Raw genomic sequence first — 27,138 nt, forward strand, 5'->3', positions numbered from 1 at the left:
TTGACCAACTCCTAGTGGGTCATACTAGATCTTACGACACTGTCTTAACATAATGTTTATGCAACTGACCCCTGACCATCACACCAACAGGGACTTTAATGACATTGCATTCTAAATACATATTCATTAATATGGAGTTGGTCTTTATGGACATTGGGGTGCAGTCCTGGTAGAAAAGGGTCTTCACCAAGTCCTCCAAAATGTCTTGGCATGCTGAAGCATTAAAAATTAGTAAGGGTCCTCTCCTAACCCCTGAAAAACAGCCTCATACTATTACCCTCCTCTACACCATGCACAATGGAATAAGACATGTAACATTCTCCTGGCATCCGCCAAACCCAGACTCGCCCATCAGACCGCCAAACAGAGAAGCGTGATTCGTCACTCCACAGAACATGTTTCCACTGCTCCAGAGTCCAGTGACTGTGTGCTTTACACCACTCCATCCGACTCTTGGCATTGTACTTTGCGCTGTGAGGTTTGCATGAAGCTGCTGAGCCATGGAAACCCATTCCATGAAGCTCCAGCCACACAGTTTTTGTGCTGATATTAATGCCAGTGGAAGTTTGGAATCAGCAGATAGCGACTTTTACGCACCATGAACCTCAGCACTTGGTGAGCTGAGCTCGCTCTGTGACGTTACATGCTTTTCCACTTTGTGTCCTTTGTTCCTAAACGCTTCCACTTTCCTATAATACCACTTAAAGTTGCCCATGGAATATCTAGCAGGGATGAAATTTCACAAATTGACTTATTGCAAAGGTGGCATCCTATCAGCGTACCATGCTTGAATTCATGCTCTTCAGAACGACCCATTTAATTATTTTAGTACAATGCAATGTTGTCCCCCAAAATTTCTATTGTGAGATTTTATTATACCACATATTTGCATGTTATTGATAAGTGTTATATTTAGTAACCTTTCATTATCACCTGTTGAAAGCCAAAGTATCTTTACAGCTAATACTTTCCTGTGTATCTTGCATAGGATGTCTCTAAAATCTCTTTTACGTAAGCAATGCTCAGGTCAGGTTTACTTTTAACAAACTACCAGTCATTTCGCTGATGCGTGACCTAGTTTAAGGCCTGAACTTGCTCAGACCATTACACCGGGTCTCAGAAAAGCAGTTCCAGGAGCCGCAGTTAATACATGCAAACATTGACAGCTGCCAGAGAAATTAAAATTATGCTTGGTTAAAGAATGTGCAGGGGTGGCGTGAGCGCTGGGTTGGGAAAGAAAGACAACACTGTACTAAAAGAGACCTTTGATCAGCTGAGGTGACCAATGACGTTTCATTTTTGCTTTACACTGTAAAATTATATATCCCAGTGTTATAGTTTCATCTACCTATTGTCTTATTCAGGAAAACACAAAGATCGTTTTGGGGAAAAATAACCATAAAGTTTTATTGCGAACCAAACAAGGTCACATGATTCAAACATTTTACAATTTTACAGTACATTTATAGTTACATATAAGCATACATTAGGTTTTTGTTCCATATACATTAAAACTAATACATAGACCTTAAAATGTACAAACAAACTTAAATAACCTTTACAGTCTTATTCAATGGAATGTGATGTTCAGACAAACTGGCCCATTTCTGAGCTGTTACGATTACTGTACATCCTAGGAAGACTAAGGAGGGACAGAGACGTCGTATTCCTTGGTCCAGGTGCGTATCTACAAACACCAGCAGCACATTCCTCTAGCACCTTCCGCTCAAGTCAAAAGAACACAAAAAACACAAAAAAAGGAAGTGCTCTTTAAATTAGGAAGATAAATGTGCAACTTGATCCCAGACGCGTAACTGAAAGATTACAGAAACATCAGATGCTGATATATTTTAGTGGTTTTAGCGTCATGTTGACTGTACTTTATATCTGACACGGACTGACATGCCAGATCACATGATTTAGATTAAACAAACATGTGTGAAGGGGTGTTAAAATGAAGGCACATACACATTACACACACATTCAATCCATCCAAAACACTGAAGTCTAGCACAAACAATCCTATAAAAGTGAATAAGTTGGAAATAAATCTCAAGAAAGGAAAAGTACATAACAAACGTCCATCAGCATCAATCTTCTCTCGTTCTTTTTCCCCATCTGTCTGTCTGACACAACCTGGGGTGAAAGCGGAGGAGAAATCGTGCATTTGGATGCAGACGATGAAGATGACAAGTCTTTTTTTAATGTGTAAAACTCAGGCCTTTTAACAAAGGCCTTTTGAGCTGCCATATGCCATGTGCAAATGCCCCCTATCTGGAGGCAGGGAAATGAGACGGGCTTTCTTTTCTCATAGTGATGCACTACAGGTGTGAATCCATGGGACAGTGTTTCCATGGTAATGAGCTACAGGTCAAAGTCTATGGGATGAGGTTTCTGCTTCGACGGGCTACAGGTAGGAATCCATGGCAGGGGCGTAAGAGAATCCCAGGAAAGCCTCGCCTGCCTCCGTGATGCTGGCTGTGACTAGAGCGCTGTCCGGGGAGCAGCCGATTGAATTTGGCACCGGCTCGTCTGTGAACTCGGGGTCGAAGTGTCGCAAGTCATTAGGCCCCGTCTGAAACAACAAATTGACATTGCAATAAATTGATTAGAAGTAGCAATACACTTCCATTGCTGGATGTTAACTGCGTTCTCTTATCACAAATGATGCCAGCGTGACTAGGGTTTTCTTATCTCTAACATCCAGTGCAATGTGGTCATAACCCACAGTCAGAAGCCAAGAAGAGTGCTGGAACGTACCACGTTAGGGTTGAAGGGCGGCGTCAGCTTCTTGGCATTTAGGTCATCCCAGTTTATGGGAGAGAAGAATATGTGGTTCTTGATCTCAGTCTACAAAAGTGAAATAGAAGATACATTAGATATGAGCAGAAAATTGCTAATTGATATAATCAGGCAAAGACTTTGCTAAAATTCAAACACACTTACAAAGTCATCAGTGAAGCCCAGTCTCTTGGTTCGGTCTTTTTGCAGCAGGCCTTCCAGCAGGTGTCTGGCAGCGTTGGATATGTTGGGTTTGAGCTGCAGTGGCTTGTTCAAGATGTTGTCGTACATTTCCGCCGTGTTACGGCTGTAGAACGGAGGCTGTGGAGAAACCATAAAAACAGTCAGCAATCATGTAAAAAGCCAAGTACTCGAGTCAGTTCCAATTCAGTTAAGTTAGCTAATTGACATGAATTTTGCTGAAATAACTCACCAGGCCATATAACATTTCATACAGCACTGCACCCAAACACCACCAGTCCACCGTCCGGTCATACGGCTGCTTGTGTAACACCTCCGGTGCCAAATACTGCAAGACAAATAGAGAAACATCAAGACGAGTTCGCTTATCGACTGCAAATGCAATGGCAATTGTTTGAAAGCAGCCGTTGTCTACCAATAAAAGCGTTTACCTCTGGTGTTCCACAGAATGTTGATGTTGTTCCATTGGGTTCTATGTTCTCTTTGCACAGGCCGAAGTCAGTCAGGATTATGTGTCCTTGTGAATCCAAGAGAATGTTCTCTGGCTTCAGGTCTCGGTACACGATGTTCAGCGAGTGCAGGTACCCCAAGGCGCTTGCAATCTCGGCTGCATAGAACCGCGCACGTGGCTCCAGAAAGCATCGCTCCCTTTGCAAGTGATAGAACAGCTATGGAAAGACAAAGAGAAAGAGGAGACCGATTAGGCTGTGAATTCCATATCCTGAATGACATACTTAATCAAGGCTTTCTAGACTCTGCAATCCTGAACAATGGCAGGAAATGAGAACGCCCCCCGCAGCCCCTCAGAGATGTCTGTCGAGTTAGATCGAGTCTAAACCACCACATCTGCTAAATCTGGCTCCCCCCACCTCACACACTTTCCCCTCCCAGCCATTTCCTGAGGAGAGTTTCCTATTCAGAGCCCAGCCGCTCCTCTTTGCTTCTCATGACAGGATATCCTTTTTCTGTCTGCATCTACCTCACTGTCTCCTTCCAATAATCTATTTTCTATCACTCTCTCTTGTCAATATTGTTCTTCTAGAATTAGGCAAAAAGTTGGCAAACCACAGCTCCATAAATAGAAAAATCATTTATAGTATGTTCTCACCAAAAAGTAGTGTTTCAAGTCAAATAAACACTTCTCACTATTAACTAGTTGCTTATTAGCATGCATATTACTATGATATTGGCTGTTAATTTGTACTTATAAAGCACATATTAATGCACAACCATATTCAACCCCTTCATACTAACCAATACCTAAACTTAACAACTACCTTACTAACTATTAATAAGCAGTAAGTCGTAGTTAATAGTTAGTTAATAGTGAGAATTGGACCTTAATCTAAAGTGGGACCAAATATTCTTCTATCTGCTGTGTAACTTCTTAAAAACAATGCATATTAAATTACGCACCTCTCCGCCGTTGATGTAGTCCAGTACAAAGTAGAGTTTATCAGCAGTCTGAAAGGAGTAATGCAGGCCCACCAAGAAAGGATGCTTGACATTCTTCAGTAACACGTTGCGCTCAGACATGATGTGTTTCTCCTGAGGTTAGAGGTCATGATAAGAGGTCTAACATACTTCAGGGTGCATATGCAACCAATGCATTCTACATATTACTGCTAGACAAAAAGCCTAAGGCAGTTGTCACGAGAAGTGAATTGCTTTGTATGATCCCATACCTCCTTTTTCTTCAAGATGGCTTTCTTTTGCAGCACCTTGACTGCGTAGAACTTCTCATCGCTCCGGTGGCGGGCCAGAAGAACCTTGCCGAAGCTGCCTTTTCCGATGACCTTGAGGAAGTCAAAGTCCGACGGTTTGGCGGTGGGGTTGGAAGAAGGACCGAGGTTTATTTGCTGAGAAGGACTTGGCTGTAGAGGAGAGAGATATATGATTAGACAAATATGATTCAAACATTGTTTTGAAGAAATATGCATTGTGCATATACACACATGCTTTCAATGGACAAACAACATACCGGTGGGGAAGGGTTGCTGTTCATCAGTTCAGCATCTTGTGGAGGTGTCAAGTTCAAGATGGACTGGACCTCAGGACTGCAAGAAGAAAAGATCAGATGCAAAGTTTTAACAAGGGCAGTTCAGCAAACAAACAAGGAGAAATGCAGAAATGTAAAAAAGTTCAAAATAAATAGTAACTATTTAAAAATAATTTAATATATAGCCTGGTGAGTTATTTAAACAAAATAAATGCATTTTAAGCCTTTAATTGAAAGCATATTAGCTATAATTGTAAATTTAAAAAAATAATTATAATTTTAGCAAAAGTAGAAAAAACATCTTTACATTACTTTACAAATGTACAGAAAATAAACTTACTGCTTGCATGCATAAGAGTTTGTGGAAAGCTTCTGGATAAAGTCATTCAGTCCCATCTTTCTCTGTTTCATAAAGGCTGCACATAAAAGAGAGAGAGAGAGAAAATACATTTAAAAGAAAGATCACTTAATATGCTTCCCTTAATTTGCTAAAGTTGGCTCAAGAGATTCCATTCACTGAAAAACAAAGCCTACCGCTGAGATTAGCTACTAGTCCTCTTGTTTTAGAGTAGGTCAAGTCTGGAGCTGGAACGCTCGTCTCTGTTTGAATTGTCATTGTAGTTTTCCACTCCGGGCCAGTAACCAAAAAGACACAAAGCTCTACTGAACTCCTACACTACTGTTCCAACTATTTAAAAGGCTGAGGGAGGAGGCTAGAGATCGCTTTCCGCTAAGAGGCGTGGCTTTGTGTGTGTTCTTAGAGAGGAGGCGTGTCCTGACGCAAGTCTCTGTCTTAGGGGGCGTGGTCTGTCGTAGTCAGCCGTGACGTCTATGAGGGGACAGCTGTGAGTGAAGGGTACACCACGAGCACGTCACGCCTCAAAATCGAATGTTTACATGCAGTTGAAAAAACAAGATCTTGCCGGATCTAACAAGCTCAGCAGGACAACATGTTCTGTTGAGAGCAACGTTAGAAGGGATCAAAATCGATACAAAACTTGAGCCAATGAGTCACTGCACTTTTCTTTCATTTAAAAAAAAAAAACTCTGCCTGTCATAATACAACCCCAGTCTTGCTGCACATTCTCAATGTAAACAACGTGTCTGTTCAGTATACAACTGTAAAGAGAATACATGCCATTCACGAGTGCACATGTCAATGAATCCTAGCTCACTATTTCACTCTTTCCCCTCACGTTTTCTCTCAAAGACCCATTTTATTCGTTGTGACAGATGACGCATGAATGAGACAAAAGCAAAGGGATTCGAGCCAAACTTCAGTACTCGTTGGAAAACTACCGACTGTATTAACGGTGAATGAACCGTTCTTTTGTGTCGGATCTTTCAAATGAATCGGTTGAACCGGTTTACAAAAATAGTCCGAACGATTCAATCACGAATCAAACTGATTCAGTCCGAGCCGTTCTGTCAACTCACGAATAACGATCTCTGTCGACATGTCAGAATAATGTGAAGTAACCAATGATATAGTGATAGTAAGAGCATTTTTTACAATAAACATTTTATAAATAAATAAAACGTTTAAAAAAAATGTGCATACATATTAATGTTTGAAGTAGGCTAATATTCCACACCGCACTGTCAAGGCCTAATAATGTAAAATTGCTTAATTTGTTTTTGAATGGGTGTTCAAAACGAATTCGCAGAAATGAGTCGGACTTTTGTTACATTAACTTGCTTCCAGGAAAATGCAAGCATTCTTCTGTATTCTTTCCTTCTGTCATTTAGAGCCCGTGATATGTACACAAGATCATGAAATGCCATTTGCCACAGTTACACAATGTCATACCCCACTCACATACCCAACTCATAAGTAAAAAAACCCACTCAAACATAAGCCTCAATAAGATTCAAACTCATAAATGACTGGATTAATGGTTGGGTTGTGGCAAAAAAAAAAAAACTACATTACAGTTCGTGGCACTGTACCAAAGCTTTACAACAAAATGCATTCGAGTCACCAGCGAGTAACAAATGTTCGAGTCACAGTATTAGCTATTAGTAGAAAATTACTATAGCACCTAACAACATTAATTGAATAAAGATAGCCTAATGCATACATCTCAAAAATATTATTTTATTGTGACAATTTAGACATCAGTCATGATACAGTGCAAGAAAGCATGAATTAATACAACATGATGGCTATAATGAACATCCACTTAATATGCATTTTTACGTTGCTCAAACTTGTAAGTAGGCTACACTGTAAAGTAGCCTAACCATCATATAGCCTAAAAAGTTTGAACGCTCGTTGCCATCTTCCAGATGTTTTGAATAAATCGCTATAGGCTATTAACTATAGCCTACATTGGCCAACTGGGTAATATAGCCTACACATATCACCGGTTTATTATGAATAATGTTCGAAAAAAGTACAAACCTTTTATTTCCGCCGAAGTTCTCATTGTGCTGTAAATCTCTTATGAGAGCAGACTGACTAGCGTTTCATATATTTGGCAAAGGCAGAGCCAAGTGCCCAGATCAGACTAAACCAATATAGATATGAATACAGTGTTAAAACCGGGTCAATGCTCCTTAGGTAACGCACCTAGAGATGCCTCCAGTAGCCTACAGCCTCAAATAAGCGGACCATCATTTAAATTAAAACAGTTCCATTATACAAACTTTCCGCGATATTTTCGGCGAGATTCAACTTACATGTGAGCGGTGAAGTTTTGTCTTTCATAGGGTCAATGAAAAGAGTAAGGAACCGCAGACACGCTTGATGAGGAAGTTTGGAGGTGAAAGGATTTTCTCAATCCGTCGCATTCCACCAGGGCTGATCTGACACCGGATATCTGCGGGGCGGAGTTTCTCCAGCCCTCCAACAATGTGCTTCACTATTTTCAAGCGGAGCCAGAGCTAAACGATCTTGAAGGCTGTCTGTCAAAGCCCAGTCAGTTGCCTACCTCAACAGAGTATTTTGTGCATCAATGGCGTGTGCGACACAATTGAGACCATTGAGGGGACTTTCAATGCGGGAATGGAGTGTGTACCTATAGTTTTGTATTTTTCTGTCTGAATAAGAGAATTCAGATGAAACAAACATGATGAAGCGAACCTCTCAAACACTTAAGTTATTAGAAAAACAAAGCATGAAAATGATCACACATAAAACACTGAAACACATAATCTTTAAACCGGGGCTAGTTCACATTGAATGAGGTAAGTTGTCACAATAAAAACTTAGCCTACGTTTATTGTAATAATATATAATATCAGCTTTTCCGGCAAATGTAAACACTACAACAGTTATGAAGAAAATAATTTACAAAGCAAATTTAACCAGTCCTGCTCAACCTGCGCTGAACGGGATTTGAACCAGGGTTTCCGGCATAGTGTGTGCTAACAAGGATGCTAAAGACTGCAACCACTAGTGTCAGTCGCTGCTAGCACGCCTCTTGAGGCCAGGGGAGTGAGGTTTACACACACAGCTCTTACTGGCTTACGTCCGTTACAGTAACCCCCATAAACCTCACTCCCATCCGGGTCACGGCACCAAATGTACATCACCTCGTGCGCGCTAACAAGGACGCTAAAGACTGCAGTTGCTAGTGTCAGTCGCTATCGCGCCTCTTGAGACCAGGGGAGTGTGGTTTACAAGCACAGCATTGTTGTGTATAACATTCTAACATTTAAAACATGTGACAACTTTGCTGCGTGACAACTAGCCCTGGTTTTCCCTACCATACGCCACGCTTCATGTCTTCACCACTGTCATAAATTACTCTCATAGTTGTATATTTTTTGCAACAGTTTTATGCAATGTTTAGAAACTAAGTTTGCAGTTCAATACTCTCTATTTTGATTATCTTCCCCTTCTGTCTCCCTGTGCTCATCTCATCCAGATTCTCGTCTTTTTCAATCTCTCATTGTGTAAATAGGAAGTGTGTGAGTGAATAGAGTTCTGGGAGAGGATAGAGAGACAGAGGGAGTTCACAGAGATCAACGGGGCTTTAGTCCTCCTAAGTGTCCAACCACTTTGTTTATTTATGCTGGATGATGGAGATTACGTAAAATCTTATTTAAATGCTGCTAAGAACTCAATACAGGACCAAAACATTATGCATACTAATGTGGACTTAAATCATACGCTGGTTTCAAGAGCATTATGCAATTTCCCTCAGACACACACATTCGCATGAATGCATACAAATATGTGCGTACACAAACACACCTGCAATGACATCAGGAGAAACTCTGGAGCTTATGAGATCATTTAGACAGATTTAGTGTATGAGCAATGTTATGTGAACACAAACAAATGTATTAAAGATGCATTGATGGATTGTACTAAATTACACATTTATGAGACTGCTAAACAAGTGATTTCAAATTCCCTAATTTCTGGAGTACTGCATACTCTGGCATGTTTTGTTTAAATGGGAAACACATTTAAACCAGCTGACTGGTCCCAGGACACGGTCCTCTCTGTAACTGTCCTAGGTTCAGTGTTGTGATATAACAAGGGAAAATCTACTTTCCAAAGAAATAAGATAAAGGTAATAAATCAATTATTTTTAGTATTTTTCATTTGTTTTTTTTTCCCAGATAAGCTTATCACGTAACCTTTAAATGACTGGTATTATACAACCATGTCATGGTTAAAGAATGTTTGAAAATCTTTTATCCACAGTGTCAGCAACAGATCATTTATGGCTGAGCTATTAATTAGGGCCTTTTTGACTACTTGATATCATGGAAAATAAAACAAACAGGAAACCGCTTCTATGTCACTTCTAATTTACATCATAACCCAATGTAAACTTAAACTTACACTACTGTTCAAAAGTTTGAGGTCGGAAAGATGTTTTTATGTTGTTGAAAGAAGTCTTGTATGCTCACCAAGGCTGCATTTATTTAGTAAAAACAGTAATATTATAAAATATTGTTAGAATTTAAAATAACCATTTTTAATTTAATATAAAAATGTCATTTATTCCTGTGATGGCAAAGCTGAATTTTCTGCATCATTACTCCAGTCTTCACTGTCACATGATCCTTCAGAAATCATTCTAATATGCTGAAACTTTTCTTATTATTATCAATGTTGAAAACAGTTTTGCTGCTTAAGATTTTTGTGAAAAAAGTTTTTCAGGATTCTTGTGATGAATAAAAAGCTCAAAAGAACAGCATTTATTTGAAATATAAATCATTTGTAACATTATAAATGTCTTTACTGTCACTTTTAATAATTAAAAAAAAAGTCTATACCTAAATTCCAAATGAAAACATTTTATTATGTATTTATCTGTTATATAAGTGCAAAGTAAAAGTACATATTTTATCAATTTCCTACATACGGAAAGTTAAACAAGCCTGGTTAACTTAATTTAAAAAAGGAAAAATGTCTTAAAAGAACAATTCAAATCTATTATATTCTATCCTTCGAAACTAGATTTTTTTCCCCCTTTAAAATCATCCTAGGGCAAAGAAAAGTTCCTCTAATTGAATAATCACACTTATACATAAAATATTATCAGTGTCAGTTTAGCAAATACAATGCATGTTCACAAGCACTTGATTTGTGTGGTGCATTTGTACCAGGTGGTGTTGAGTGTTTGCAGTTGAATAGTGTAGGAGTGCTTTATTCACAGAAGTGCTGTTTTGAGCACTTACCTAAAAATAGTTATTAAAGGTTCAACTCTAAGCCTACATGGATCAAGGTGATTACGGGTTATGCTTATACCAGCAAAACAGAAAAACAGAGAGAAGAAACAAAGCAACTCAAAAAGGAAGAGAAGGAACTCAACTGTACTGACCAATGAGGGAATTATGACGATGAGTGAATGAGAGAAAATGTATAAGAAAGAGAAGGAGATTGTGGAAATGAAGGCAATGAAAGGAAGAAAAGACTGGTTGAAAATACTTACTGGTGTCAGAGGGGCAACAATAATCAGACTCAGGGTCTCCATGGTAGTAGAGGTCCATTGCCTGGGAAAAAAAAGTAATGTAGGTCAGTGCAACGTGTCTTCAGTGAAAACATTCTTTTGTTGTGTTAATATTGCATGTCTCTTTAGACTTATACACAAGTTTAATGACAGAATGAGGCCTTGGTCCCTAATTATTATTATTATTATTTTATTTTTTTTGCAAAACTGCATTTCTAACAATATTAGAAATAGGACTTTGCTTCATTAATAATGTGCCTTAGATTTACTGAGAGACGTGATGACGTCCAGATGGACTGTCGCATCAGTCTTAATCTACAGTTTGCAAAAAATGTAATGATCTGACATCCGGTATACAGTTTTCCACCCAAGCAGCAAAGCTTTCTGTGTGAAGTGAGCGAGAGAGGATGAGAGAGAGCTTGAGAGAGAGAGAGAGAGAGAGAGAGAGAGAGAGAGAGAGAGAGAGAGAGAGAGAGCGAGAGAGAGAGCGAGCGAGAGAGAGAGCGACAGAAAGAGAAATTACCCATATCCACTTCTTTAATAACCTCCCTGGAGAGCGGGCTAACAGAATGCTGAAATATGTGAGGGGTAGTATTAACATCTTTGCACATGCACCTACGCTAAGCTTTCCTGGCCCATGTGTCTCACTGCTCTTTTTTATCTTGTGTAAACAACTAAGTGGCTAAATTAAGCTCAGTCCAGAAAGAATGAAGAGAAATGGAAAATGGGCGCAAATGTCAATAAATAATGCTTCCAGAAATTTTTCACAAGGTTTGACAACCAGAAGGCATCCAAATGTCTTATTTTTATGCACTCTTTAAAAAATGCTGGATTGTTTCAACCCATGTTTGGGTCAAATATGGACAAACCCAACCGTTGGGTTTAAAATGTCATCAAAAAATTGAAACCAATGGCTGAGTTTGTCCATATTTGACCCAAACATGAGTTGAAACATCCCAGCATTGTTTTAGAGTGTATCTATTGTTTTGTGATTTAAAAATGTAGAAGCTTTTAGTGAAATATTTTGCTTTAAAAAAGTGTACTTTTTTTACATTTCATCTAATGCACTGATATTCATACATTTTGCATGAGACACTGTAATTCGTTTGTGTTTCTGTGCTGACCTGTGTGCGCTGACGTGGTTGCCATGCCTCCTCGTGCCCGTAAGTGATGAAGGGCCCATTGCAGATGCAACATTCCAGCAGAACGGGGCTTCCCAGCAGGGGTGACATCACCCAGGGACAGATCACATGCCCATCTGACTCTGCCTCCCTCACCTTACTATCATTGTGATGTCGACTGAGCATCTTCCATTTTCTCACCTGTTGAAAAACACAAACGAGGTAAGCCTTGAGGTAAAGCGAGTAAACAGCTAATCATTTAGTTCAGTGGTTTCCCAACAACTTGTTGCCAAGGACTCACAAATATGATGAAAAAAATCCCCTTGCAAGGAACCTCCTTCTTAAAATCTATATTATCATGTATAAAGACCTGTAAATAAGTCACCATGATTTTGCCAAATGAGACATATTTTGTTGATCCTTGAACAACATTCTTCTCTGAAAATTTAGTCCTAACCATATCCCTATGCCTAAACTTATAACCGTACCCATAAGTTATCCCTAAAATCAGAGGGAAATGATAGATGAATAACACTGATGTAGAAGCACCTAACCCTGGTTGTAAACCTAAACTTGACATAAACTGTAAACTTGTCCCTCAAATCTGATTGGCTGATTGGAATGTTGTTCAAGGATCAACAAAGATGTTGATCATGTTGGAACATGTACTTATATACTGTGTGAGCAATCTACAGTGATACTGTAAAGATAACAATAATTGTTTATAAATAATTGATTTTATATTGTTATTTTACTAAAGTCAAAATAAAGTATTATATATTACCATTCAAAAGTTTGGGGTCACTTATTTAAAAAAAATAATCAAATTTTAACCCTATGAGACTTGCCTACCACAAAACATAACACAAAACTTTTCAGTAATTTTTCCGTAAATTAGCTGATGCTTTTACCAAAAGGGACTCACAGTACATTTAGAGGAGGAACAATCTCTCTGAAAAAAATCTGTTCAAGGCCATAATGACAATAGTTAAAGGATTGACTGTTGTGGGGTGCAACCACCAAAAAAAAAAAAGTTTAGTTACCAGCTCAGACTTTAACCAGTGTCACACCACCTCATGAGTAAGCATTATGCAAAAAACAACACAATAAGTGAGACATTAAAGTATAAATAGAATAAATAATTTCGCCATATAATAATTTGCTTTTCTCAGTAAATAAATAATAATATTTAGCACATTCACCCCTAAAGGTCAGAGTTATGACTAGATCTGTATATGTATTGGTAAAAGCTCAAGGGTCAGTGAAAGACGTCACTGCAGCGACTCAATCTTATTCTATAATCCACAATAATCAGGACACACTTTGCTCTTTAGCCTTTGATGCAAGAAATGAAGCACAGATTCCAGGGAAAGGTGATCTTGGAACTGCAACTAGCCTTTCTTGAGGGCCTAGTCTAGTGCACACACACTCAGCCTGGCCCAAATATTTCAACATCAAAAGCTGCCGATTATGTAAGTGCACTTACAGGAAAATGCTAAGATAAAAAATGGTTAATCAGCAACTCTTCCCTCCCTTCGCTCCTCTCCTCCAAACAGTATCTGAGTTGGCATTTCTCATGCAAGGCTTTGTACTGCTATTGTTATCTAAAGTCTCTCAGACAGTATTTACCAGGCAGAGATTTTCTAGTCAATACAATGTCATTATATTTTTGAAGACCTGGGGTGTGTTTATGTCTGTTTATGTGTGCATATGTTGCCATGGAGGGTAAATCTCACATTGTAGCCCTGTTTGAGGAGATTAGACCCAAACCCTTGCATGGGATCAGCCTATATTGAATTCCCAAAGGTTTTCCTCCCTCTGCATCCCATCATGAAACCCAGCTGGGAACAAAAGCTAATGAACATCTCCAGTCCTTCACCCGCGGCATGAAATACTTTTGGGAAGTTGTCCTGTATGTGGTGTGTAAAATGTTCCTGGCAAAATTTTTATTTAAACAAATGGTTTAAATTACATTGTTTATCTTTAAGCATAATATGCATTGAATTAAATTGAATCATAACTAAGCATTAAAATGCACTTAAGTTCATACTTTATTTTGAATTCATAATATGTATAACCATTTAAAGATTACATACTTCAATTAAGCATACAATATATATTTATACACTAGGCTATACTGTTGAAAAGGCTTTTTAAAGTTTTTAAAAGAAGTATCTAATACTCACCAAGGCAGAATTTATCTAATGACAAATACAGTAAAAACAGTAAAATTGTGAAATACAATAACAGTTTAAAATAGCTGTTCTCTATTTTTAATATATTTTAAAATGTAACTTATTCCTGTGATGCAAAGCTGTCACATGTCACATGATCCTTCCAAAATCATTTTAATAAGCTGATCTGCTGCTTATCATTATCAATGTTGAAAACAGTTGTGCTCCTTAATATTTATGTGGAAATCGTGATTCTATCCTTGCTAAGTATTAATTTCTATAATTGACAAAAATATGGAAGATTTACACTTTTAAAAATTAATTTGCCATACCACAGGACCATTTAAATGAACTATTGGAGGCAAAAAGTGATTAAAAACTGTGAAAAAGAAAAATGGTGACCAGTCACAGGAACTAAGATTTAGAGGTTCCCTTATACATTCATTTAACATTTAACATAACATCTTGATATTGATTTAACAAAAAGTTCATGGACATATGTCATGTGTAAACTAAACTACCATTTATCAGTTTCCATAAAAGCTAAAAATATTTTATGAGTGCTATAGCGTGCAAGTCTTGTCTCTTCACCCCAAGCTATCTAAATTATGACATACTAAACCTTTATTGTTTTCATTTAATACTATTTTTAACCAATGCAGACAAACCATGTCATTATAAAAATAAAAAATAAAAACTTTACTCATGAATCATTTTTAACATCCTCAGACAGACAAAGGCAGGTTTTCTGAGATTTAGCTCAATTCTGGGGCGTTTTTTGTCCCTGAAGTAGCTATAAGTAAAGCCCTACACACTAAATCCTATAAGCATAATTAAACCCGCTCTGTATAGAAAAGTATTCCATTCCCACATAATTAATATTACTCCCCCCTAAAATCTATTAGCCTGCTGTGCTTCTTTGTAGCAGGATTGCAGAACGATTCAGGAAAGATTACAGAATGATTCAGGCCATTTCTGCACCAGTATAAAGCTCTCTAAATATAATAGCTCTTTCAACTTTATAGCGGGAAATATATAAAGTAGGTGAAGGTCACAAACTTCCTCAGAAGAACTTCTATCCAGCTGACACCACTAGCCCACGCTTGGAAGGTGAGAGGGAATTTGGCCCGGAGCCACCCTCGACTGGCTCAGCACCAGAGAGATAGCATGCAACGGCGTATAAGGGCCGGAGAAAGACATGAGGTCCAAAACAGAGATAAAGAATCACCTGAACCAGCACAGGAGGTCTGACTGGAACTGACACTGATGTTGTCACTTTAAGGGCTCTGGTGAAAGCACTTCTGTGTGGCGTGTTTTCCCTGAAACCTAGTAACCATTAGCCTCATTAACCCCAACCAGTGATTCATACGGGACAAAGGTTACAATGCCAGAGATGAGACGCGTGAACAAACAGATAAAAATAGTACTTTGCTAATTGGCCTCCAGAAGCCATGATTGTACCTACTTATGCAACAGAAATGTTGTTGTGTACTAAAAATAAGACACGCTAATCAGGGTTATTAACGCTAACTAAAACTACTCCCACCACTTAAAAAACACATTTTTGTGACTTGAAATAAAATTAAACTTGAATGTTTTAGTTCAGCAACATTTCTCATTATATAGCCTATAAACTATAATATTATCCCAATGATACTAAAACTGGAGCTAAAGTCCACAACATCTCAACAGGGTTTGATCCGTTTAAAAGCAAAGCTTTTCCAGTGACACATCAAAACAGCTTTGAATTTACGGGAACTAATGACACATGCTCTGGATTGTGGACAGACGAAGGAAGAAGTGTGTGTTTTTGTGGTTGTGTTTGCACAAAGGAACATTTTATAGCTCAGAAGTTGCTCTTTTATGGCTCAGGAGACTTTTTGTTGAAGTATCAATGTTGTCTAACATGTTTCTCCTTAGGAAAAATAACAGAAGAGTATAAATCGATAAAACTAATGTGGTTAGCATGTCTTAGATCATTTGATCCTGGGAGAACTTACTGAGAAATGTTTGAGTTCATTTCGACTTTTGATCGAATCTGAGCTTTTGAGGAGACACATATAAGATTATTGGGGTCTTTTTCTCAGGAGAAAAATCTAAGGAGGAGACATGAACAAGTGCTCCATTGATCTCATTGCCATTTACATTCTTAAAAAAAAGATTCCATAAGGGTTTTTCCCGTGCAGTGATGCAATAATATCAGGACGGTGAGTAGGGTATGCAGACTCCAGGGCGGTGCCGACAGCTTTGGAGACCAGGGCGGATCAGGCTGTGCAGGCGGCCAGGGCAGAGCCTGCAGTTCGGGTGGCCAGGGCGGAGACGTCCCTTCAGGCGGCCAGGGCGGAGACGGCAGTTCAGGGCTGAGCATCTCGGAAACAGCCTCCGTGGACGGGTAGCCCCCCCAAAAAATTTTCTTGGGTGGAGTTTTGGACTCTGGAGCTGGCTTGTGGGCTGAAGCAGGCTCAGGGACCGGCGGCGAATTCTCAGACGTGGTGGCGGCCATCTTGTCCGAAGACACAGGCACAGCTGACATGGTGTAAACAGTTTCTGGCTCGGCAGGCCTGACGTGAACAGTCTCTGGCGTTTCTCTCACGAGAACGGGCTCAAGCCTGGCGGTGACCTCGACAGGACAAGACTCTGGAAGGGCTCAGGTGGCGAGGCGGCGGCCATCTTGGCCGGAGACGAACTCTCAGGCGTGGCAGCGGCAATCTTGACCAGAGACGAACTCTCAGGCTTGGCGGCAGCCATCTTGGCCAGAGATGAGGGCTCAGGCGTGGCGGCGGCCATCTTGAGATGGGACTCAGGCTCAGGAACAGGCTCAGGACACAGTGGGGAGACAGGGACGGAAGGGAGATCTGGAACTGCTTCCTCAACGGTGTAGGAGGATCCACTCAACCACAGAATGTAATCGCTGGAGAAGAATGTTGGGGAGGATCGCTGGAGGTAACACGGAAGAAGACACGGGAGATAAAGGTCCTGCAGGTTCCACACACATGGGTAAAACGAGACTAGACGATGAGGGAACACAAGGTGAGTGGTTTATTGGTGAAGTTAATGAGGGAGATCGCTGACAGGTGCAGGTGATTGTGAAGGAGGTGCGGGTGTGGGCCAAGGAGGATGCTGGGATAGTGAAGGAGGTGGTGACTAGGCTGGTGACCGTGACAAATGAGCCTTTATATTTAAGGGTGTAGGAGATACAGTTGAGAAATTAACAGGATCACGTCACTTTCTTGTTCTTCTTTCCAATGTTGTTCTGAACCCCATTTACTTTTATTGTATGGACGAAAAACAATTGAAACATTCTTAAAAATATACTATTTTGTTTTCTGCAGAAGAAAGAAAGTCATACAGGTGTGGAACGACACGAGGAGGGTGAGTAAGCGATGCTATAAGCAAAAGTCTCCATTTAATTATGTTACTAAGAGAAGTGTTAATGAGATACTAAAAAGGTCTCATTTTGTCAGTTTACTTTAAACACTCTACAGTGAAGAATATAATCAGTCATAACTAATCTGTTTTATACAGTAATTATTTAGCAGAGACTCCATATAAAACACCTATATCTCATCCCAGGCTCACAGTACTGAAGAAGCCTCATCCATCTGAAGGCCAGCACAATGTGGTCATTTAAACTTTATGCTCATTTCAACCCGGCGAAACCTGGCACTATAAAAACTCGCCCTGCGTGTGTGCGTTTGTGTGATCTGACCACAGACCACATGAGCGATGAGTCATCGGCACAACCTCCCGCTCCTTGCATCTTTCTGCCACATTAATTCCACAAACACAAACAAGCACACAAACCCTCACGCAGAGCGAGAAGGAGCCCCACTGCTCTCCATATTTTCACAGGGCGTGAAATAAAAATCCTTCCAGGCAACATCTACTGTAAAACACGATCATGTTCCTCAGTCAATAAAGCAAAATGAATGCAACACAATACAGATCTATCACATGCCCAGGTTACTGCATGGGGAGAGTTTGGAAGGACTTTATCTGCAAAACCAAAATGGGCTGTAGCTTCAGAATAACAATTAAAAAGATGACTGATTAGCGAAAGATCCGAGCCGACAGTGATGATGAAGGCAGGTTAGGAGAATGAACAGAATTAGATATTACTCTCAGGTTGCTGAATGAATTCAGTCATTTCTAGACGCTGCTGCTGCGATTCGGTCATTCTCACCCTGATATACGTTACATAACTTCACCCTCAGGACAGACTGGACACAAAATGATGTGTCATCTCTCTCGCTTTTTCTTTCTCCTATAATATTTCCTCTTCTCCTCTCCCATTCTCCCTGTCAGGACATATATTTTTAACCCAACCTAACCTTGATATACAGTTGTGTAGCTCCTACAATAAATGTATCATGAATAAAAACATTTATCATGAATAAAACAGCTCGGGCATTATTCTGTGTTTTTTTGAGAACTGTTTGTGGCAAAGCAGGGGAGAATAGGCAAGAGATTATTAAATCAATCGTACTCAAAATCTAACAAACCTCATTTAACCTCATCAAACCTTATTTATTTGACATTGTCTGTCTGTCTATCTATATAGTGCTGCAAATAAAACAACATATTATAAGAGAGAGCAAGGAATACAGTAATACAGCTGGGTTTATAATATATTTAAAATATATATTTTTTATAATATTATATTATACATATTATGTAATTTAAAACATGGAAATAATGTTAATTAGTTTATAAAAAAAAAAAAACTTTTTATATATCGAATGATTCCCAAATATGGGAATGATCCAAGGGACCCCCATCCTAAAATATAAAAATGGATATATATTTTCATGAATATATACCCATTTATGCTCTGTATAAATAGTAATAGTAATGTCAAAATCAGCACATTGTTTCTTATAAATAATTAAGTAAATCAAATTATTAAATAAAATATATTATCTAGACAATATTTACTTTGTAATTTTAATATGAAAATATATAATAAATCTGTGTAAAATTTTGTATTAAATATACTTATTTATATCATATATTATATGTTATATCTTATTTATTACATAAAAAATAGGGATTTTGTCATGTACCCAGATAAAATTAAACATTGGCAATTTATTAAAGAATATTCCTACTGTTTCTGCATATTTTCCTTTCTCTGATTAAAATGTTTCAAACAAATGTTTTCTTGGGAATGCTGTTTTAATTGGTAAAGAATTTATAGATTCCCCAACATAACCTTACATTCTTTTAGTCTTTTGCAGTGTCCAAACAAAAACCACTTCCTGTGACTTTCAGTTGATGCAATTAGGAATTAGCTAAAGTATTGGCAATGGACTGTGATGTTCTGCGATGTTATTTGGTTTGTCTCACTGTAAAACATACCATCATGTTTAATAAAATCACAGAAATTGGTATGACATTATCAACATTTTAAGCTGACACTCTCATGTAAGCTAACAGTCCCTCACTGAGCAATGGCTAACTTTAGCACTTAACATTTTTCCATCCTGGAAGCTTCCATGCTATTATGCAATTCTGTAAATAATCAGATTATATGCTAATACAGTTAATGTGCTAGAGCTTGACCACAGCACTTTCCTGAAAGTTTGCTAAATAAATACATTCTTACATAACAACACAACAGAATGTATTTCAAACGGTCTGTCTGTTACATAAACCGTAACAGCACTGAGGCTGCATATAGCAAGCAGAAATGCTGTCATGTGATCTCTCTCTCTGCAGGGATGACTGAGATCCAGACCCCCTCTGAGCTCTGTGTCATCTTTCTAATACTCATTGTCTGAGAGCCAATCAAACAGTCAGAACAGCAACTGTGGAAGAAAGTGAGAGAGCGCTCAACTCATCTAACCTAGGCCAACCCTGAGAAGCTGTTTAGCATTGCTAAATGGAAAGACAACATGCTCAGCCTCTTATGCATCCCTACGGCACGCTAAGATTAAAAGCTTGCACCGCAAGGGATCAGAATAAACAAGAAAAGAGAAATAGAGAAAAATTACATCAAAAGCGAGTTTTGTAGGTCCTGAAGTATATGGCATAGTAATTACCAGACCCTATTTATAATTGTTACTCTCATCACGTTTGCTGTAAACTGTGCTAAGCTATCTGAGGTCATTTCAATCTGAATATTCATAAAATCCTTTTATTTTCTCTCAAATTTTCCATGGACCATGGAGTTTATTTCTGTCTATTTCTGTGTTTGGCATGGTAATGGTTTGACAATGTTGATGTTTGGTCTTGTACTGCTACAGTAAATGCTGACCATGTATTTGAAGGTTGAGCAGCGAGCTCATTGGCTACTGATACAGCAGGAACCAATCAGCTGTGCCTTATAGAGAATGATCTGATTGCAAGCAGATCGAGTTAAGGACCAATCAGCCTTCGCCATCAACAGTTCCAGACAGAACTTTGTATTTATCACAATATCAGATTTAATTGAACATGAAGGAGAAATTTAAATATTTTTAGTGTAAGTAGGGATTTTGTACCCAGGTAAAAAAGAACATTGTCAATTTATTAAAGAATATTCCAGGTGTTTCTTCATGTTTTCCTTTCTCTCATCAAAATGTTTCAAACAAATGTTTCTAGAGAATCGTTTTTTAATTGGTCTAAAACTCTAAAACTTCTTAGTTCCAATAAAACATCAAAATAAAATGCAACCAATTACGACACTGTCTACTGACAAAAAAAAGACAAGAAAGACTCAAGATGCCTGAAATCTTAATAATCACTCCAAAAGGATGAATAGATGCACGAATAAACAATTAACAGATAACGGAAAGGTTAATAAACAGACAGTTTCCTGACCTTGCATGTCTTGTTCTTGTCTGCCTGGCAGGGTGTGCAGGGGGCACAGGTCTGATAGAGAGGGCTGGGGGGGTGAGGGAGGTAGTATCTGCCAGGACTGTTGTGGCAGCAGCCGTAAGGTGCTGGGAAGTGCGTGTACCACAGGTCCTGCCCCTCCTGACATTTCGGACACGGAGACAGGTAGTCTTTACCCTGGACCTTCTCCACATTCACCTTCGGATTCCTCATCCACCTGCGCACCTGAGGCCAAAACAAGACAGAGTTCTGCATCATTACATTACCATGCACCATCACACATGATATAATTCAAGGCTCAGGGGTGGCAACCACCAGTAGCTTGGTGGTTTAACTTGCCCTGGAGTAGCCACATGACAAACTCATTCCAGGAAGCAAATTCTGTGTTGATAAATAAAGATCAACTGACTTCCATGAAATGATTATAAAACCATGAGTTCTACTGACAACATCTGGGAAGATTATGTTGGATTTGGATATAAAATCCCAGGGGAGAGTGTTATAACAGATGTTGCTCTTAGCTCAGGATATTTAATAGCATTCTCAGCATTGTTTCATTAAGAATCAGCTTTGTGTCTTATATTTCTCTTAAACCCCTTAGGATAGCTAAAAATAGAAACAAATGAGACTGGTAACATTTACTGTAAGAGTATTGAGTTCAAATAAATTAACGTCAAATATAAATAAAAATGAAATAAAATAATAGGGAAAAATATAAACAAACAACAACAATGCTCAAGAGTTCTGAAAAATGTTTTTTTTTTAAAATGTGAATGAACAAAATAAAATAATTTTATAAAAGGATTATATAAAATAATCCTTAAGAGTATTGAGTTAAAATAATGTAAAATATAAAAAATAATATTAAATAAAATCACATAAAATAATTGAATAAAGAAATGTTTGACTTGATTGCAGACAGTTTGAGACATTAAGATCTCTCCTGATACTGTAGAAAAGGCACGAGAGATTGTAAAGTAAAAAGTAAAAGTTTCCATCTACAACCCATGTAATCTAGGAGAAACAACTGAGATATTAAAGAGATTTGTGCTTTTCTGTCATGTGCGATGGAGAATTTTGTTATGCAAAAGGCTCTTGTGAAACCCAGTTATCAAATACCATGTTTTTTTTATCGTTTGAGGCAAACTGTGAGTGTGAATTTTGGAGTGGTGCATTTGCTCCTGTACAAGCAGATTAAACAGAACACGGGATCTCAGGGCCGTACCCGTGTATGTCTTTACAAGCTAAACAATGAAATCTGAAAGGCGCCCTCCAAATCACAAGCAGTGACTGACTAAAAGAGGCAGGGCACAGGGTCGTATGTCTTCTTTGTAGTTTACAATGCATTTAATGACTTCAATCCCTTGAGTGAAAAGCAATTTTCTAGGCCCCAGGAAATCCTGCAGCTCACGGCGAGCACAGGCTGAGATATTTCCACTTCTCACTTCATTTCATACAGCTTCCAAACAACCAGACAAAAAAAAAAAAAAAAAGAATATCAAAGCTCTATGTAATCAAACTTTTGTCTTTTTTTAGAATGAGGAAAACAATGGGAAAAATCCTATAATTAATGAAAACAATGCTTCTCAATGTCCTACATACATAAACAATCACACTGTACAGTCAAGAATCCCAACAATTCACTGCTCCCCCCCCCCTTCCTCTCTCTCTCTCTCTCTGTCTCTCTCTCTCCTTTGATCGGATTGTCAAAGTTATGTCACCGTGTGTTGTCACTGTGGTTGTACACTAGCACTTGGGAGTCTTTTTACTTTAAGCTTCAAAGACCTTTCTCTTCTCTTCTCTTCTCTTCTCTTCTCTTCTCTTCTCTTCTCTTCTCTTCTCTTCTCTTCTCTTCTCTTCTCAATAATATATAAAAATGTATGAATTTTTTTTAATCAATATTTCGTCATGTCATATTCATTCAGTCAGATGTCACCTCTTAACATTTTAATTGTAAATGACATGTAATTTTAGTGCTGAATGTTATTGTTATGATCAGGTCTGCATGTCAGGCACATGAATCATTCCTTACAGGAATCAAATGCTAACGCAAAAGCAACTCAATAAACCACTCCAAACACAGGCTCTACTGATGACTCAGCAACCATGAAACGTTTAGTCACTAGAGAAACACATCAGTGTTTGTGTGCGGCTCAGTGCAAAGACACAGCGCAAGGTAACAAACCCACAACACACTCCGGTTGTGTTAATGCTACACACGTACGAGACAACGCTGCAAGCTGACCTACAAAAGACAAACATCAACCTTGGCACTCCAGAATATTCCTTCTTTTTCTGTCTCGGTGTACACATAAATACATAATAATCCAACAAAACCATCTCACTGAGTCACTCTCTGACACTCCATCTGCTGTGTGCGTATGTGTGTGTATGTGTGTGTGTGTGTGTGTGTGTGTGTGTGTGTGTAGGAGTCTGTACTCAATCCCAAACCACACACATACTTTCTCGCCTATAACCAAAACAAATACATTATATTTAAATAAATAACTCAAAACATGTTCATATTGGCCACTGCAACAGTCACAAATAAAATCTGAATAGTAGTTTCATTTTTTTTGTTTTCTTAAAATGTATTTAAATGCAAACACAGTAAATCCAATAATATCTCTTATCTCAATATGAATATCAAATTACATGGCAATATTACTTGCATATTTACAAATAGCGTCAATCTCACACTCATGACACAAACAGCCCATTGTGTATATACACCTCACAAAATAAGTCATATTGCATATAACTATATGTAATATATCGGTTATTGGCTGATTTTAGAGAATTTGTAAATTTACTGTATTGCTTGATATTGAATATTTAATTGTGCATGCTCATTTCCCCAAATCATTACATTTAGATTACCTTTGTTGTCACCTAATGCTCACTTATATCTTTGAAAACAGTATTTAATAATTTATTAATTTAATGACACTGTTAAATGTAATATTTAGCAAATATCAAAATGTTTCATGATGTACATTATAATGTTATGATACCTAAATTCATTTGGTATTCATTTTAAAATGAGTGATTTTAGTTTGTGGTGTTTTATATATTTTATTATTTTTTATATATACATTTATATAATTTATATTATATTTATAATATATATAGTTATTTATTTAGACAAAATAGTATACCATTTTATTATCGGCTATTCATCCCTATCCAAAAATCAAACACAGTGTTCGCAAATAACCACATACATACATGCACATATGTTGAATCAGTGTTATTTTATCTATTTAGAATATTTTAGTTTTATTGATATTTTGAATTAGCTTTTATTTTTAGATTTCATGTTCATTTTAGTTACATTTTTGGTCATTTCCTTATGTGCTTTTGTCATTTTATTAGTTTAGTTTTAGGTTTAAATTTAAGTTTAATTTATTTTTATTTCAGTTTTAGCTTTTATTTATTTCCAGTTATTAATTTTAGTTACTTATTTCAGTTTATTGCCAAGGCAACATTTCTAATTTTCGTTTTAAGTTTTCTAACTAATATTTATATTTTATTTCAGCTTTATTTCAATTAAAGGGATAGTTCACCCAAAATGAAAATGCTGTCATCATTTACTCACCCTCAAGTTGTTCCAAACCTGTAAGAGTGTCTTTCTTCTATTGAACACAAAATAAGTGATTTTGAAGAATGTCGATAACCAAACAGTTGATGGACCCCATTGACTCCCATAGTATTTTTCATACTATGGAAGTCAATGGGGCCCATCAAGTGTTTGGTTATCAACATTCTTCAAAATATCTTCTTTTGTGTTCAGCAGAAGAATGAAATTCATAGACAGGTTTGGAACAAATTATGACAGAATTTTTGGGTTTCCCTTTAACAGAAATGTTTTTAATAGTTAACGATAATAACCCTTTTTTGAATCCATAAACACCAGCTATATCCATGAACGCAGACAAATATTTATGCCTCACTTCATCCATAGAGAAAAATACTTTTAAAAACCTTAAAACGTCTATATTTCTGTGCTTCTGCTGTTTATATTCAGAGGAGAGCTGATAGAATAAAGAAGCAAGGATCAGGGAAACAACTCGAGCCTGATAAGTTTGTCCACATAAGCACCACAGTGCAACATGTCAAGGCCAAGTCATCGATTGAACAGCACCTTTAAGTCTCCCCAGCCAAAGAAGTTCTGCAACCAACACACACACACATGCTCACACACTCACCTTCCTCTTGACAAACTGGAAAGCAGAGCACTTCTTAAAGGAGAAAGACTGTTTCTCTGCATTATGGACCAGCCTCATGGCCTCTGGCCGGCCCGCGTACTCTGCGGACCCCAGCGTGATGCCTTAGAGAGGGACGGGAAGGTGAAAACAAGATTATGAGGTCTTTTGTGTTGCCTGACATAAGTACGACAACAAAAAATCGGAGATATCTGTTGGCGAGCACACGTGTGTCTGGGTGTCTGCGGTCATACCTGTGCAGTTGTCCTCCCTGCTCCTGGATATTATTGTCAGTTCTGAGCGATGATATCAGCGCTGCGCTGATGCCGTGAGTCGTCCCAGTGATGCTGCTGGATTTCACAGCATGTTTCTGCAGAGCCACCGCTGTATGTGCGTATGTGAGAGACACACAGAATGAGATGAAGCCGAACACACACCTTGTCAATGTGACAGAGAGTGAGTGTTTCAATCGAAGCGAAGCGCACCTTCTTCCCTGCCCTCGCTCTCTCTCTCTCTCTGTAGCTCTTCGTTCTTCTCTGGCAGCACTGATACACTCTCTCTCTCCTCCTCCTCCTCCGCTCCCCCCCCCCCAGTTTTCTGCAGCAGCGGATGCTCTCTCTATCGCAGCATCTCTCTCTCCATCCCTCCCTCCCTTGCTGCTTTCATTGTGTGAATGGAAGGATGGGCGAAGGATGAATGAAGACTGATGGATTGGATGGGTGTGTTTGGCCTGACCACTAGCCTCTTCTGACTCACACACAGAGCATCTCTCATGCTCCCTTTCTCTCCTACCTGTCGTTTTTTTTCTGGAATTTTCTCTCGGTCAAGAATCATTTATGAATGAGCAGGGGTGAATGAGTCAACAGGTTTGTCATCCTTGCAGGCGGCGGATGTCACACATCTGCAAAGAGAGAGAACAGAAGATAATGAGGGGGGAATCGATATACTGAGTTAAAGATATAATGATGGAGAGATCCATCAACTCCTTGTCCTTTTGAGTGAGTCGTAAGTATATCAGGAGGTTGACATCATTCAAAGAAAGATTCAAGATGGCTGCATTTTTTGGTAAATATGTTAATCTGTTTTAACAAAATAAACTAAACGAAATCAGAATGGACATTTTTTCCCCAATAGATGTTCACAGAAAATATACGACAAACATGTTCCAAACCACCCCATCTAATAACATAATAAAATATAATGATCAGATATACTTAATATATAATTAATAATACAATTAATAATTAATTAATTAATTAATTAATATATAATAATAAAACATCTATATAAATATAATAAATATAAAATGTATAAAATTAACAATTAATAAGATAATAAAAATCAGAATAAATATTTATATATTAAAAAATGAATTCCTGTACCATTCTTGTACATTAAATAGGAACGCTTGCAACGCAAATGTCACAGGTTTGATTCTCAGGGAATGTAATCAAATGTATACCTTGATTGCAATTTTGAATGCACTTTGGATAAAAGCATCTGCCAAAAAAACATGTTTAAAATACCATAAGAGTTAATAAACAGACAAGCAAAAAACAGCGACTAAACTGTCACCGTATTAATTAATTGACAGTTTCAAGCCTGGCACTGTGCAGTGACTAATTTTTATTCATCATGCAAACACAGCTGGCAAAATAATTTCGTGAAATCTCAGTGGTCATTTACTTGATTAGTGTGGATGACAAACCTTGTGTAGACTATATGACTCATAGCTCTAAACATACATCAAAGATATCTGAATCGCACACACAAAATAGAAAAAAAATTCTTCTTTTTGGAGACGAAAGAAAGATAAAATGCCATATACACAGAGGCAATTTCACAAATTACAGATAACGAGAAAATGCATTTCCCATCTTGACTGTGAGAGCTGTTTGATTCACAATAACAGACTGGATCCTTTTA

The 27,138-nt window shown here is 38.0% G+C and overlaps 1 protein-coding gene across 3 annotated transcripts; it reads right to left on the bottom strand.

Moving 5' to 3' along the window:
* Window positions 1-1,380: 1,380 nt before the first annotated feature.
* On the bottom strand, window positions 1,381-25,732 carry sgk1 (serum/glucocorticoid regulated kinase 1). 3 transcript variants are annotated; one of them, XM_084099192.1, is made up of 14 exons: window positions 25,467-25,732; window positions 25,216-25,337; window positions 20,993-21,232; window positions 12,021-12,218; window positions 10,879-10,939; window positions 5,322-5,397; window positions 4,964-5,039; window positions 4,668-4,856; window positions 4,399-4,530; window positions 3,414-3,650; window positions 3,215-3,310; window positions 2,947-3,102; window positions 2,761-2,850; window positions 1,764-2,575 (listed from the first exon to the last, which is right to left on the bottom strand). In XM_084099192.1, exons 2-14 carry the CDS (start codon window positions 25,291-25,293, stop codon window positions 2,408-2,410), a joined length of 1,797 nt encoding a protein of 598 aa, XP_083955318.1. In that variant the 5' UTR covers window positions 25,294-25,337; window positions 25,467-25,732; the 3' UTR covers window positions 1,764-2,407. The 3 variants fall into 3 exon arrangements, with proteins under 3 accessions (XP_083955317.1, XP_083955316.1, XP_083955318.1); XM_084099191.1 differs by lacking the exons at window positions 10,879-10,939; window positions 12,021-12,218; window positions 20,993-21,232; window positions 25,216-25,337; window positions 25,467-25,732 and adding an exon at window positions 7,664-7,900 and having other exon boundaries at window positions 1,381-2,575; XM_084099190.1 differs by lacking the exons at window positions 10,879-10,939; window positions 12,021-12,218; window positions 20,993-21,232; window positions 25,216-25,337; window positions 25,467-25,732 and adding an exon at window positions 5,516-6,159 and having other exon boundaries at window positions 1,381-2,575.
* Between the last annotated feature and the right edge of the window lie 1,406 nt (window positions 25,733-27,138).

The sequence above is a fragment of the Abramis brama genome (assembly GCF_963993115.1).
Source record: "Abramis brama genome assembly, chromosome: 22".
NCBI classification, from domain to species: domain Eukaryota; kingdom Metazoa; phylum Chordata; class Actinopteri; order Cypriniformes; family Leuciscidae; genus Abramis; species Abramis brama.